Here is a 16,487-nt window from a genome sequence, read left to right as displayed (position 1 = left end):
CACTACTTCAACATATTTAAACTAAAAGTAAAGAAAAAAAAAAAGAGAAGCCATATGAGAAGTTACTCAAGAAAGAGTAAAGTAGTCTGTGGTAAAAAAGGCAGAAAGTACTGAGTAACTGATCAAAACATCAATCATATGTAAAAATTACATAATCAGATGGACCAAAATATAAAGTTATGTGGAAATGTAGGCATTTTAAAGATCAAAATAACAATAATATGATTATAGCACTTGTGAAAATCGGGCAAAAGAAACATGTTTCCAAATATTTTATCAAAACTTTAACAAAAACTGCAGCTTTGTTAAAGTTTTGTTTGTTTAAAACAAAAGTCTTCTTCCATCAGTGAAGTTATTCATTGTGGATTGAGCACCCAGAATTTTTTTTTTAACTCAAATAAGAATAGTGGCACTTCATAATAAAATTACTCAAAAGTACAGCATAGTGAAAATACCCTTGACAAGTACTTTTCCCCAAGAAAATTGCTTAAGTAAATGTAACCAAGTAATTCTAACTAGTTACCACCAAACTCTGTACAAATCCCTGCAGGATCGGTGAACCTCCTATAAAAACCAAACATGAATCTACTTTTATTGGGAAAACGATCAACGTCGTGAGGCTGACGTGACGAGGTGCCGTCATTCCTCTCATCCTGAGAAATCACAACAGCATCCAGCTACATGTCCTTCTCGCCTTGCAGGTGGTTCGAGCCCTTCGTCATTCAGTGGCTCGATGAGAACGAAGTCGTTGCCATGGATTTCCTCAACGGAGCACTTGAAAGAGACAAGAAAGACGGAGTGAGTACGGCACTGAATTATTTCTCAAGAAGTAAGTTTTATTTTTATCCAGCTGTCCGGGCCACTTAACGTCTGCTTCCTTAATAACCACGACAGCCTCCCGAGACCGAATTTACATTTTGAGGAGAATTGCGGGTGGGGGGGGGTTTGGTAGGATAAAGGAAATTTTGCACCGTCAAGAAACACCTCTCGCCCTGAGACGTGACAAGACAGGAATATAAAAGAAATATATCAATTAAAAATTGATACCAAGGAAGGAAGGAAGCATGTTTTTCAGAGCAGAAGAGGCTTCTGAGGGACGTGACAGGAAATCTGCAGGAGTCGCATGGAGCTGCTGCGATAGGCCGATGCGTGACCACATTCCTGCACATTTCTATGCTTATTTATTCCGTTTATTGAGATTAGTTGGAATCGTCCCTCTGTCTGATGCTTTTAGACACCCACAAAGCTTTTACAAACTGCTCTTTTCAAGAGATGCTCGATGCACAGCTTTATATTCATCACTAAGGCTAAAATCTATTGAGTTTTTATATGCTGAATAATGAACGCAGTTTGATAAAGTCAACCTTAAGTGACCTTTTATAAAGGCTTCAGAAAAAGCGGTGGGCCAAATTCAGTCCTTAAGGGTCAGGGTGTTGCATGATTTATGAGTAATTCTCTATTTAAATACACTTTTTTTTTCAATTTTCATATAATTAGTTGAAGTTGGTGGCAGATATAACAAAACCATTTAAATCTACGAAACTAGATCAGAACTAAAGTATCAATTACATAAAGTCGTGACATAATGATAAATTTTAGAACTAGAACAAGAATATAAAAATGTAACTCTCTTCACATTATTTTCTAAAAACAGAAAAATGAAACAGGGATTTCTCACTAACAGCTAAAAGTTACAGAGCCATTTTCCTTTGCTTTAAAAAAAAAAATCTACAAATTCAGTCGAATAAAGATTTCTAAATAAAACCCAACTGAGAATTACAGCACATCTCACTTTCAATAAATATTATAGCTTACAGGCCGTTTGTTTCACTTCTCTGACCTGAACTGCATGACTATGGAACTGCTTCCACAGTCAAATAACAGAGGTGTTCATGAAAATATTTGAGAGAAAAAAGACTCCAAAGTGCTGATATTATGTTGAATTATTCATTCAGTTATTGTAACTAAAGGAGCTCGACAAAAATTTTCTCTAACTGATCATTAGTTTAAAAAACTGGGACCGGAGGTGACATTGTGTCTGAGAGAGAGAGAGAGGGAGAGAGAGAGAGAGAGAGAGAGAGAGAGAGCAGTCAACGTTACACAGCTGCACTTCAACAATATTTCACTGATATTTCAGAACAAAGAAAAACAATTACAGAGTTGGCTTAGTAAACTGTTTTCAGTGTTTGTTTGTTTTTTTTGAGTGAGTAGCACAGCAGCGATGCATTCATAGACCCTTCCATGAACCGTAAGACCTCCAAGACTTCAAGCATTTCCAGATACAACAAGTCCCTCGGCGGATGAAATTGGACGTGTAAAACAGGGCAACTTCACTGGGATAGCTTAAGCTTCCTCTCATCCACTGGTGTCTAACTATAAAGACTTTGAGCTACTGATGTGCTCTAAATACGCCTCCATAACAAAAATACATCTCTCTGCGCCTCTAATTCCTTTTTAAGCACCTCGGCGATACTGAAAAGTCTTATTTCAGTCAGTTTCCATTCTAATGTTTGCTGTTCTCTGGTAGAGCTTACACACGTTGTGAGTTTAAAGTTAGGAAAACTGTACGATTTCCGGTGTTCCGATGACTAATCAGAGAGGGCGAATTGGACAGTCGTCCGATTTCGATCACCAGTGGATTTTCTTTTGAAACACATCCACCCGTTTTCATGAGGATGAGGTCTGGCCCCACGAGGACCAGAGCTGCCATCCCCAAAAACCTCAACGTGTAATGACTTCGTTGATTTTCTGACTTATTCATGTAGGGCACATGTTGTCTACTTTAGTATTTCAATTCACATACACTCAGAATTTCAGTCACATTATTAGCTCACACCAGCTTTTACTCAATCTCTCCTGAGTCGTTTGCCTTGTGTTCTCTCTCTGTCTGAACTCTGGCCCCGTCTCCCTCCCTCTGCTTCAGTTCCAGCAGACCTCGGAGCACGCCCTCTTTTCCTGCTCCGTGGTGGACGTGTTCACTCAACTAAACCAGAGCTTTGAGATTATCAAAAAGCTGGAATGCCCGAACCCACAGGCTCTGGCGCATTTCATGTGCCGTTTTGCGAAGGTCAGTTTTCCTCGCACGCTTCCCGTTCCACCGCTGAAACCTTCCAGTTGAGGTGTTTGTCATTAATCCGGGCGGATTTGTTTCGCGTACGTCTTGTGTTTAATATGAGCGGCGTAATAGACTGCGTTTGCTGACCTAGTAACAGCCGAGCAAACAAACAGTAATTATAATATCCTTTCTACTCCTGCAGACTATCAACAAGGTTCTCTTGCAATATGCTGCAATCATTTCCAAGGAGTTTCCATTGCATTTAAACAAGGAGAACGTGGTGAGTGCATTCTCATTCCCTGCCGAATACAAGCAGCAAAGTTGCACCGAAGTTATTTTTGGGGGATGTCGAGTGCAAATCTGGTAACACACACACACACACACACACACACACACACACACGAGAAAAAATAGTTTTCCATATTCAGTGTCCAGTATTGGTTGGCATGGAGACTATAAAAGTGTTTTTAAGTATGACTCTTTGTGCAGAGCTTTGCAGTATCTCCCCTAAAGCCGTTAACATCGTCTCTATTAACGCGAATGAAACAACTCATTTCTCGCCCGTGGCTGACGAGGACAAGTCATTGGTATTTTCTCGGCCTATTGTTTAAAGTGACGGATGGCTAAACACACAGCTTTGTGAGTGGCCTAATTATTCACATTGGATTTTGAAGCTGAAAGGAGAGATAACAGGCAGTGAGGGAGCAGATGTTTCGTTACAGTGCTGATGGTCTCATTACGACTGTCCCAGAGAAGAAAGTAAGGCGTGTCTTCCCTTGACAGGACTACAGTGACAGATGACGGGAAAAATAAAGGAACTGAGATGTGTTTGTATCCAATTAGCCCCGCCGCGGGGCCAGGGAAAGGTATTCACTCACGCGTTTTGTCACTTAATAATCATAAACTTCAGCGTGTTTCAGAAGGATTTTCAGTGCCAAAGGAGCATGTAACTGTGAAGCAGAAGGAAAAAATACATGTTTCTGAAGGCCTAATGACCTTTTTGAAAATTGTAATGTTTTTTTAGCTACTTTTAATACAAAATAGCTAAACACAGCAATGTTGAGCTATTTTTAGCTATGTTTTTAGCTAAACATAGCTGACAACGTAGCCATGTTTAGCTAAACATAGCGATGTTCAACTATGTTTTTAGCTATACATTGCTAAAAGTATAGCGATGTTTAGCTATGTTTTAAATCCAGTGCAACTTTCTGTCCTCCAGGCCTCATATAATGAGTAAACTGAGTCCATCTTTGTGTAATTTAAGCTCAATAAAAATGCTGCTGTTTTGTGGCAGACTTTGAGGTTTAATAGAAAAAGTTGTGGAGAAACTTAAATCAGGGTTTGATTACAAATATTCCGATATTTGGAAATCTCTTTAAAATCTCTCATCAAACTAAAAAATAAAGAGGGCACGACTTCTAACGAACCAAAAAAAAAAACAAAAAAAAAAAAAAATTAGAGGTCAGTAGTAATTCAAGGAGAGCTTTTCAACTCAAATGGAACAATTCTGTCATACAGTGCAGACCCAAGAGAAGGGATTGAAATAAATGCATATTGTGTTGTGAAACTACCTTGTCAAATTTAAATACGTTCAGAAATAATGACAAGACTTTAAAATATATCTCCACAGACACTCTCTGTCCAATTTGACTGACCTTGATTTGCTTTGCAAAAGATGGACAGACATTTCAGTCTTTCAGCACGGAAAAGTGTTAGAGACATACCCCTGATTTGTGTTGGTTTATAAGAAACTTCTAAGAAAAATAAATTCTAATTTGTGGTTTTTGCAAATCTTTAAGTTCTGAATGTTTTTGCGAAGCATTGCATGATCTGTAATGTATTTTTGTGCATTGTCTGCTTGTTCTTGTTTACGACCCAGAAGTTAAAATAATCACTCTGTGCACCAGGGATGCACCGATCCACTTTTTTCCAGTTCCGATACCGATATCTACATCTGAGGTTTAGTATCGGCCGATACCGATCTGATACAGAAAAACTGTGCTGAAATGACTCGAAATGCTTCTTTTTAAAACCAGACATAAATATACACTTAAATACACCAATAGTTTCACAAGCTTGATCAAACATGGAAAAACAACACAACTTTAATTCATTGGGAGCAAATAAGCTAGTGCAAAATAAATAATAATGAAACTGAAACTTCCAAGAAAATAGTTTATTGTAAGAGTAGATCTGTCCTTTTGGATTGGGCACATTGCCACCGACAGCCAAGCTAGATTTTTTTTTTTTCCAATATCAGGACCAATACAGATATTGATATCTGTATGTGAACGTTGACATTATCTAGCACTGGAATCATTTCTCTATCCAAAAAGAAAATACAGATGTCAGGTTTGCTTTTAGATCACTTGAATTATGCCAAAGTCCTGCTCCAAAGTCTTACTTAGGTTTAGAATATCGAATCACTTCCACACAGGTATACGATCATAAATCTAACGGACAGTAATCCATCAGCAGCAGAGACACTGTTGGCTGCTTTGGGGGGGGTTTGAAAGACACCAATCATCCTTTTCCTGTGGGGCCAAGGATTATAGTATTAGTAGTATTCATTACTGAAATATTAATTAAGACATTTCGTATCGCCTTCTGTTGTGTTTTCTCGTGAGCAGGCGACTCGAATAACATACGAGTCGCCGAGAGTCTCCAGATTTATTCTGGGTGTTTGTAAAAAGTGGCGTGATTAATGCCTGTCATCTGTTAAACTTGTTGTGGAGCAGAGAAATCGATAACGTCTGACACATTCAGTGCAGACATTTCTCTCCTCGTTGTGTTATGTATTGCATTTCCCTGCTGACTTTTTGAGCACAGACTTTACTTCTTTGTATAGATGATGTGTCACGACGTGAACGCTGATGGATTTCACGGTGGTTGCCCCTATCATTTTTCTTTTGACACTTTTTTTTGTTTGTTAAATTATCATTATTATTGTGTTTCCAGTTATATTGGCTTATCATGGGCTCTCGGACTATAACAATACAATCACAACAGCTGTCAACAGCTGGACGGCGGAGTGGCATTAAACATGAAAGAAAAATCTAATCACTTTCATTTTGACTGTTTTGCAGCCGTGCATAATTCTCAACAACATCCAGCAACTTCGAGTCCAGCTGGAGAAGATGTTTGAGTCCATGGGTGGGAAGCAGGTCTGTGCATTTACATGTGTTGCTTGCGAATGTTTTTTTTTTCTGTTCTGTATTTTGAAGTTACTCCATATCCGACGGCAGCGTCAGGTTTAGAGTAGCACCTCCGGGGCTGCTGGGATGTCTTGAGAAGTGCTTCACTTGGAAAAATTTGAACCAGCCAATCTGAGATCCACATCTGCGATGCAGATTTTTATTAACATGCAAGTGCTTATTTTTTATTGCGTGTCATTAAAATTGATTCAAGTCATCCTTGATGTCCCGATGTCCGTCTGTTAGTCCTGTGCTTAATAATCTCCTCTGAGTTGTTTTCTCCTCTGTCTCTTAGCTTCCTCAAAGCCCCAGCTACACTGCTCTGGATATTTTACAAATAATTTTTTTCTAATTTTTAAAAAATAAATAAATAAATCTGCCTATATGCTCCAGAGGATTCCTGTAAAAAAAAAAAAAAAAAAAAAAAAGTCAGATCTCTGTCGTAGCAGCTGGCGGTGCCAACGTTGGCATTAGAAAAGCCAGAATTAATTTGTTGTTTCTAATATTTCCTGGACTTTCACGCCACACTAGGGTTGCCAGCTCTCTCGTTGTCACCTGGACGTCCCATATAAACTATTCCATCTCGTATTTGTCCCGTGTGTTGAAAGCTGTTTTTTGATCCTGGCAGCGCTCTTACAGATTCCAGATCTGACATGCGGCAACATTGCATGTCTCTGTTTTGTGCCTAATATGAGGATCAGTACATGATTCCTGTCAGAAACATTGCAGATAAATATGTCTGATAAAGAGAAATTACTATTTGATTGTTCAAAACGAGTCCATCCAGGATAAATCTGTCTGCAGTGATGCTCGCTGTCAGGAGTTTTTGATTAGCCTTTTTTTTGTTTTTTGATTAGCATTAAAAAAAGACAAAGAACAGAGCACAAACTAAACATAAAATAATTAACTAAATCATTATTGTGATATGAACAATTATTTCCTTGTTGTGTCCCTGCTGATGGCTCGGTTTTGGGGGGATGATGATTGTGTGTGTTTAAAAATGGAGAACAAAATGGACAACGCTGAGCGTCGTGTTCATCAACTTACAGCCGTCTCTGACGGTGAAGACATTTTGTACGACTTAATCCTCTCTCTAAATCACTTTGGATTATAAAGTATTTCTGTATTGACTTGAACTGAACTTTGTGTTGTGCTTTTGGCTACGGTAGTCCTGTCACAATAACGAGCTTTACTGGACGATATATTGTTCCAGACGTTATTGTGATAAACGATAATATTGTTGTTTTGAGACGATTTCCAAGAAATATAATGGCCCAAATAATAATGCAAGAACATATGCTAAAAGATCAGTAAACCTTAGATTTTAATGAACATTTAGCACTCTAGCTGGAAGACATTTTAAATATGCGCAATAAATAAACAAAACAACAAATAAAATGAATTTTGAAGTCTTTGTAAACAAAATTGTCCTTCAAATCAGGGCCAGTTGAGACCAAAGCATCAGACTGAAGACTTTTATCTACCAGTTTTTAGTAGAAAAAAAGGAAAAAAAAAGATAAACGATAAATCATGCCAAAGGAAATTGTTTGTTTGAATTTATCAGGTAATTAATTGATTTATTGATTATTGTGACAGGCTTATGCTACAGTGTGTCTCTGGTTTAAAAGAAAGGAAGGAAGGAAGGAAGGAAGGACGGAAGAAAGAGAGAAAGAAAGAAAGAAAGAAGGGAAGAAAGAAAGAAAGAAAGAAAGAAAGAAAAGCTGGCAACCCTAGTTTACATGTAAATCCTTAAAATAGAGAGAAAGAAAAAAAACTTTGGAAAATCTTTTGTTACAAATGTTCAAATCTCAGTTTTTCCTCACTAAATATTGTCACAAACATATTTGCAAAATATCCATGTGGCTGTGGGTCTGAGTGTCCCCGAAACTACTTTCCCACCACTAACCCTGTGTTTATATCCTCTATCCGTTTTTTGTTAGTAAGTGTTTTGCTAAATCTCTAAATTCTGTGTTGCATTTTAAATCTGGGTGATCTTTTCTGCTCCCCTCTCGTTACCCCATCGCCAATCTGTCAGTGCTTCCAACCTAAAATCTCGCCCCGCCGTCCCCACGATCTCTTACAACTTCAGCTGCATGTGTCTCTGTAGTTTCTAACACGTGTCTCGCCTTGCATTTTGTCTCCTGTCGTTGTGTCCTCTGTTCCCCTCCGTTTCCTTCCTGTACTCTCTCTCTCTGTCTCCAGGAGGAGGGGGTTGTCTCCTTCTGTAAGGTGTGTGCAATAGGACTCATCAACAGCCCTTCTCGCCATTTACCAAAATATTACAACTAAGCACTCCACCACACCCGACCCCCTATGCCACCCCTCACACTCCTCTGCCTCTCACTCTCCACCAGTAAGCATGTGCCACAGAACATACGGAGCTGAAATTACCCATCACCCTTCTGGACAGGCTGCTTAAGCTCGCCATCCCCTGCTCTCTGGAGATTCCGGCTCAAATCATTGGATCCCATTGTTATTTTAAGCTTCCTGCTTTTTTTTTCTCTACTTTTTTTTTTTTTTTTTACCCCTCTGCCACTTTCCTCACTAGGCTGGTTATTTTTAAATGTTGTTTGCCCCTCTCTACGCCGTAAAAGACAAAAAGGGAAGCTGTAGGCTCAACGAGTCGATGGCTGTGGTTTGTGTTCCTTCTTGTTCTTTTTCTGAGCTGCAGGCACAACAGCTTTAGACAGTTTTTTTTTTTTGTGAGGTGGGAGGGAGACGACTGTGTTTAATGAGCTTCTCACACACAAACTTCCCCAGATGTGCCCTCTGCAGACGAGCTGCTGTTTTGCAGATCTAACCCTGGATCACTCAGACGGTGTTATTTTCAAACGCATATTAACTAGGTTTGATCGATCCTGAATAAATTAATGGAAAGTCATTTAAAGAAACAAGCAAAATGTAAAAAATGACTACAACAAAAATGCCACTTCCGGTAAGGGATAAATCAGGACTTATTTCCACTTGAGCTAATTGTTTGGAGATCTTACCCTGGATTGATCACATGCCATTATTTTCAAATGCATATTGATAATATTATGCTTTTAGCAATACTGGATAAAATAATTTAAAGTAACTTAAAAAAAAGTGAAAATTACTACAAAGAATCCCATTTCTGGTAAGGAATAAATCAGAACACCCTGAAATTTATTTCCAGTTAACAATCGAACTGTTTGCAGATCTAACCATAGATCCCTCATAAGCTCTCATTATTTTGTATTTATTTAAAGCATATTGACTCCACAAAAGTTAATTTCACCTTCTAAAAGTCACATTTTGTTTGAACTCTAACTTACAACCAAGAACCGCAAAGTCTATTTTTACTAACCCTGCCTGTGAGTTTTCTCTTTTCAGATGTGAATTTCTCACTGGTTTGCTCCGTGTAAATTTCACTATTCGTCACAGAATCGTTTTCTTTCTTTCTTTTTTTTTTCTTTTTTCATCAGTAATGAACTCGCAGATGTAAGAGTGCCAGTGTAATTACCCAGAGCCGTTATCAATTCGCTGCCAACGACGGAGATTTACAATAATCTCGCGCAATGGCTTCATCAGCGACTGATCTCCCCAGATTAGCATCGGACTTTATTTTGGGGCGTCCCCGCTGTTTGCTGATGTGCTTCTCCCGTCCTCGATGAAATGGCCGTTTGCAAAATCTTTCTTTACTCGGCTCTGGAGAGTCGCTTTGAGTCATCTGTGCGGCGGAATAACAACCTGCCAGTGAGTAGATATTGGACTGTTGAAACAGGGAAAGCGAAGTGAAGCTGGGCAGCAGCTGATAGGCTGTCAGCCAGGGGAGTGTGTGTGTGTGCACTCCAGAGAGCCCTGCATGCCAGTCAGTGTCGATGGAAAGCAGCTACCATGGAGAAGCCAGGTGTTCCATGCATTCCAAACAGGATGTTTTCCTCATATTATTTATAATGAGCAGTTTTTTTTTTTTTTTTTTTGATTCATCAAGAAAGGTCGGTGCTTACGTAACTCGATGCGAGAGATGACGTTCAAGAAATTTTATTTGCGTATATCGTTAAAATAGCTGATTTCCCGGATCTGACTCCTCTGTGAAGTTGCTTATAGTCGTGTTTTCATTGCTGCTTTCTAATCGACAGTCAGAAGATGCGATTGGGAAAAGACGAGCACACACTTTTGGTGGTTAAACTTTTTAAAACGACTTAATTTTAATCAGCTAAAGACACTAGCTACTTCTTTTTAGGTTAGATTAGATTTGGTTTAAAGTATAATCAGTTACATCAATTAGTCCCTCTAGCTTTTCACAAATCTACAAAATTCATTCAAAATCAAATTTTTTTCCCCAGATTTTTAAGTGACTGCTCCCTCAGCCTTACCTGATGTCAGGCTATAGTCCATGACCGATATGGCGATTAATAAAAATTATTATCATGAATATCATAAAAATTCCTTACACATATTTCTAAAGTAGTGCCACAAAATCTATGATTTTGATTGCCAAAAAAACAAACATAAAAAACATAAAAACATTCACAAAATTCTGGATGAATTCTGTGAAAAAAATGCTCATTATTTATTAATTTTAAGAAACACTTACTGAAACAAACAGCGATTTGTTGATACTTTAATTGTGCAATTGGTTTTATTAATGCATTCTGGTACAACCGGCGCTTTGAGGACATTCAGATTTTTGAATGTAATTACGAAAACATGAGCTCCGTCTATTTTGCAGTTTGTGTGTCAGCCAGATGTTTTTTTTCTTTAGAATCATTCATAAGAGTTCCAGCTGGAGCACAACTAGGTATAGGCTGCTTACCAATATCAAGATATACCAAAAGTTAAATTTTTCTTACACCTTTAGAGTGCAAAGTCTTTTTATTTGGGAGCCAGAGGGGTTTTTTTTCTGGCTGTTTGGAGTGTGGTATTGCAGCCCCGCCCATCCCCCCACCTGTAGCTGCCAAAGAAGTCGGTCAGCTGGCTGACATTTCCATCCTGCGGAGGCTGTCGTCTGGTGAAACAGCACTCCACAATCAAAGCATCATCTTCTCTTCTAAGGAGTTTAGAGGGGATTTGGTTTATGTCACAAATGGCTGTTATTTGGCAGCATTGAAGACACATTGTGACAGAGAGAAAAAAAAAAACAGCAAGTTGAAAATCACAGTTCCTTAAGCCACCAAAATAAATAGAGCTAGAACTGGAGAAGGCAAGTGATAGATTTTCTTTTTTTTCTATCTTTCATTTACTTTTTTTGTTTTTGCTATCACTTGAAAAGATGTTATCCGTTACTCAGCCAGTGAAATAACAGCCTAACCTCAATAGCCAATTTTCCATGCGACAGAAAAATATCACACATTTACAGAGGTATGAATCTGTCTTGTTCACGGTGCAGATAGAGGCATGTGTACAGAATCACAATGTCTATGAAAACATAGGTCTACATACGCGCTTCCCAGCTGAGTCATTTGCCATTAGGACTGTGTGAGATGAGCGGCTTCATGGCTGAGCTTATCGGCTCCGATGTGCTGGTCATGCATGCTGCGCCGTGCTTTTACCTCATATTCAGCACAAATACATTCACGTGTTTAATCCTCTCGGCATAAATCCCAAATGCCAAATGAAGACAAACATGAACACTTGTGGGGGCATCCATCATGTACATATGCTCACATATGTTCACCGGCCACTTTATAGGTACTAACTTTGTTATTCTAACTTTGGAGCATGGTGCATTATCCTGCTGGATGTAGCCATCTGAAGATTGGGTACATTGTAGTGATAAATGAATGGTCTTGGCCAGTCACAATACCTGGAGCCCTGCCTATTTGTGGTTCAGTATATTTGGAGACTCACCTATTTGCAGATTTTTCTGTGAAGCGCAGCTATAAGTTATTCATGGAAATGTTTTTCTTCGTAGCGCTTATCTAATATTTGTGAGAAATACTTGATGTCCTTTTGTAAAACACAATTTTCCTCGATTGGCTGTGACCCCAAGAGCAGAGTAAGGCTACGGATATTCTCTGCGGATGTTAGCTTTTAGTGCCGAGATGCTTTCTACTGGATGTGTCAATGCATGTAAAGGTATATTTGGTGTTTGTACTATTAAAGCATTTAGTTATACGCTTTTTTAGAGGGAGTCTCAATTATTCATGTACTGCGGTCCCTAAGCCTTGCAAATACCAAGGGTCCCCTGTAGATTGTGTACCTCACACTTGTCAAGGTTTTTACAAATCTGTCACTGTCCCAGTTTGGTGAGCATTTGAAAATTGTTCTTTGACTTTCTTGTTCTTTGCTGACAGTAGTGGCACCACTTGCACTCGACTGCTGATGTAACAGCCCTAATGTCCCTTAAGTGCCTCTATGTTGTACATTCAGAGATTGTACTACTTTGATGGTTATTTGAGCTCGTCTTGCCATTCTATAATCTCAAACCAGTCTAACTATTCTACTCTTACATCACCAAGACCTTCTTGTCTACATAACCCCCATTTATTGGCTATTTCCTCTGTCTTGGATCATTTCCTGAGAGATGGATATGTACTCTGCAGTAGATTAGTAGTTTCTTAAATACTCCAGACCAATTAATCTGGCACCAAATTCAACACCATGTTCAAAGTCACTTCAATTTCCCTTTCTTCCTCCCTTCTGATGCTCACTTTGAATATCACCAAGTCACCATCAACAAACGTAGAGGCCTAAATGCTTCGAGTTGCTGCCGTGTCATTGACTAAATCACTGTTTTTGCAAGCAATTCACCTGGTTCGCCTGATAAAGTGGCCGGTGGTTGTATGTATCCTGGACATGCCATGCATGGGCATTTGAATGATTTATTGAAATTTTGGTAACATTTTTACTGTCAGCTTATTGAAAACATACTCTAAGCTCAGTTTTGTTTAAATAGTAGCTAACTGTTCACTGCCCTTCATTGCATCCATATTACACCTCAATGCAATTGACTTTTTGTTTTTTCTGTATTCCCCGAGACATAGCGAGTTGTAACTCATGTAGCGGGTCCCCTTAGCTAGCTCCCTCGCTGCTGTCACCATGTTTTATGACTCGGCATGCAGTCCTAATTACAGCGTTCTTAGGTGAGCTGTGCATTGGTATTCTGAATACAATGGGAGGCAGAAGGAGCGAGGAGTCACCGGCGAGCACCTCCCTCCGCTCCCCCTAAAACAACCCCATCACAATAGAGGCATCCTCCTGAGACACAGGGCTCTAGTAAGTGTGGACTACTATGTGGAGTGCGTAGATGTAGTGACTGCCTGTCTCTCCCTCTGCACTGACAGCTGGATGCAGAGGCCAGTGATCTGCTAAAGGAGCTGCAGAATAAACTCAACACAGTCCTGGATGAGCTCAGCGGGGTGTTTGGCTCCAGGTGGGTACTGGTGTGACTCAAAACTCCACGTGTGCGAGTCTGTAACGAATCCTGTATGGTCGGTCGATGGATCCATATTTTTTATCCCAATGAAGGGAAATTACACCATGAGGGAGCTTTTTCATTGTCAGTCTCAAAATTTAATTGACTCAAGCTTATGCTTTGTGAGCACAGCAAGTCGCGAAACATTTCAGCGTGAAGAAAAGACGCCTCTTCTCTGAAAACCTCTTTTGTTGAGCTAATGGGAACAGCAGGACTCAGAAAGCACCTACTCAAACATCGACTGCTTCAACCGAGACAAAGATAAAGCCATAAAAAAATTAAAAAATAAAAAAAAAACCTCTTGTTGTGTGCACAGCTTTAAACCTGTAATCGAGGACTGTGTGAAGCAGATGAACCAGGAGCTGGTCCAGATGAAAGGACCAATTAAAGGGAGCAATCCTGCCATGGATGCAGAAACCGTCTTACGGCCTCTTATGGACCTTCTGGACAAGAAGTGAGTACCTGTTGAAGGCATGATGATCGAAACTGTAGTAGGAGTTTTATTTGTCAACTTGCATGTTCTCTGGCAAATTAATCTAGAGTAGCCAAAGAATGATTTTGTTTGTCACATTCTTGAGCAAGACGCAGTGAAAGTGGATTTACTTGTTACTGATAACATACAATGATGATCACTCTGTTTGTCAAATGGAGGTGTGGACTCCATTTGGCCCATGAAGGTGAACTGTGGTCTCTGGCTCTAAGATGTTAGCAGAAGGTATCTTAATTGCTCTATTTTCTTAAGTAGAGCCACCATTAGTGCTCAGATAGATGAAGATTTGGCAAATTTGGAGGCTAAAGACCCCCATGTACTTCACATGACATGTCGAAATTGGTTCTCATTGATGTAGACGTGTGACAAAAATTGCGTCATTTTGTTCGCAGAAAGGCACATGCCTGCCAAAGTCGACACCAGCCCCAGGTCAAACTGTTTCGACGGAGCTCTGTGCAAAGTGTTGTGTGATTGGTCAGACATTTGTTGCAAATGTGCTCTGACGGTAACGTTGGTATTTTTGCTTTAACCAACCTGCTTCCAGTATCCAGTTTTTGTATCCGCAGGAGACATGGATACTTTTGATTCTTCACTAATTAACTTATATAATGTTAAGACTGGTAAATGGTTAACAACTTCTGGATGGAAACTGTAACATTGTTGTTGATGGGGAACGCCGTTATTCCACAGCTGGTTGTATAAAAGTTGTCTGCAAAAGTCCCCAACATCCTCAGAGCATGTGTCGGCACGTCAGCTGTTCAACTTCGGATGAAATATGTGGGAGCCTTTAGTCAACACCTAAATTTGACTGTTTTGCTTCCCAAACCATTCCTGCTTGGGCAGATTGCCCTAGTTAAGAGAGTCCCCAGCCACATGGTCTGAAACATTGCTTAGGTAATTGGTTCATGTCTCAATAACACCCATAGCTTCCCAGTCACCAAAACCATCAAAGAACCTTCGCTGGGTTGCCTTCTTCCCCGTCTCCTTCTAACACATTAACATATCGCTCTACCTGTCAGTTGTCATAATGTGATACTTGAGCGATGTCGATTCGTACCATTGGAAAGAGAAAACGTCTCTAAAGAAAGGGAGATATTGTAATGAGAAAGTCTATCAATTCAACTCTTAGGGCTGTATTTACTCCCAGGGTTTTCTTAAAATGCAATCTTAAAAGAAGGAAAAAAAAGTGCCAGAGCTGAGCTTGAAGAATCATTTTCCTCCATTTTTCAAAGCAACATAGAGGCCAATGGGGTATTATGAGAAATCCTCTTAATGATATGGAAATAGAAAATCCTTCCTGCCGATTCTGAGACCCTGCTCGCACAAAGGGGCGAGATTAAAGCACAAAGCCCCAGCTTTTATTCTCAGTCACAGGTGTTTTCATTTTTTATGAATATTATACATTAAGACATCATTACGTGAAGCCTTCAGCTGTGTTAGATCTGGTTAAGACACGTGCTGAAAGTGTTGACCTTTCTTTCTGCTACTTCCCAGTTTGATGTTGTTTGCCAAGATCTGTGAGAAGACCGTGCTGAAGAGAGTCCTCAAAGAGCTCTGGAAAATAGTTCTGAACACCATCGAGAGAACAATCGTTCTGCCTCCGCTTAGCGACCAGAGCGTGAGTTGATCACCTTTGAATCGTATTCTCACATTCACTTGTACCTTATTCTTATTTATTGGTCACACGGCTGGGTTTTAGAAGTTCGGCTCACTATTACATTGTCTTATTATGGAGTGAACTGATTCAGCATATGCATGCTCATCAGTGCGCAGTAATGTAAATGGGACTTTTAGATGGAAATCGCTTTAACACAGAATGTTTATTTCTTTCAGTCAAGTTATATTTTGAGATGAATATTGGTTTAGAAATCGACTGAACTGTGCTACTTGATTCATATATTTTTCACGTTAGCACTGTTGCTAAAATGGTTATATCTGCACGGAGTCCACGATTTTTGATCTAACTCAGTAAAAATTGCAGCTACAGGTCTTACAACGAGCCGTTCATCAACAGAATTCATATCTGTTTTTATGATAGCGCTCGTATAAACAAAGCAACCAAACCAAGTTCTGTAAACACAGACTGTAACGGTAGCTTGAAGCAACATCACATCTTCAGTTAAAGTATAAATAAAATGTTTAATTGATACTTTTTCCTAAAAAAAAAAAGAAAAAAAGAAGAAATTAATCTTTGAATTTAACCATTGTGGAGCGTTAGATTTACAAACAAATATCCTTGACTTAAGGCAAACAAAAAAAGAAAAACATTTTAATGGATAATAATATAACCCAAAATAACTTTATACAGCATTTTGCCATATGAAGTTACTGAATTGCCAGCGCTACTTTAAAATTCATTCATTGATA

At 39.3% G+C, this 16,487-nt stretch overlaps 1 protein-coding gene across 3 annotated transcripts in view; it reads left to right on the top strand.

The window, feature by feature from the left end:
• The window catches only part of LOC103136024 (unc-13 homolog C (C. elegans)), a 126,059-nt gene extending 110,290 nt beyond the window's left edge, over nucleotides 1–15,769 (top strand). For 2 of the 3 annotated variants that reach the window (XM_016669976.1, XM_016669975.1), the window contains 8 exons: nucleotides 702–798; nucleotides 2,924–3,067; nucleotides 3,258–3,335; nucleotides 6,142–6,219; nucleotides 8,452–8,478; nucleotides 13,500–13,588; nucleotides 13,947–14,084; nucleotides 15,615–15,769. In XM_016669976.1, the coding sequence (XP_016525462.1) occupies nucleotides 702–798; nucleotides 2,924–3,067; nucleotides 3,258–3,335; nucleotides 6,142–6,219; nucleotides 8,452–8,478; nucleotides 13,500–13,588; nucleotides 13,947–14,084; nucleotides 15,615–15,747 (784 nt within the window). In that variant the 3' untranslated portion in view covers nucleotides 15,748–15,769. The remainder of the gene's footprint in view (nucleotides 1–701; nucleotides 799–2,923; nucleotides 3,068–3,257; nucleotides 3,336–6,141; nucleotides 6,220–8,451; nucleotides 8,479–13,499; nucleotides 13,589–13,946; nucleotides 14,085–15,614) is intronic. The other variant, XM_016669977.1, reaches the window with a different exon arrangement.
• The last annotated feature ends 718 nt before the right edge of the window (nucleotides 15,770–16,487 follow it).

The sequence above is a fragment of the Poecilia formosa genome, unplaced genomic scaffold, assembly GCF_000485575.1.
Source record: "Poecilia formosa unplaced genomic scaffold, Poecilia_formosa-5.1.2 Scaffold29, whole genome shotgun sequence".
In the NCBI taxonomy this organism is placed as follows: domain Eukaryota; kingdom Metazoa; phylum Chordata; class Actinopteri; order Cyprinodontiformes; family Poeciliidae; genus Poecilia; species Poecilia formosa.
Note: the sequence above shows the minus strand (reverse complement) of the source record. Positions and strands in the feature narration are given on the sequence as shown.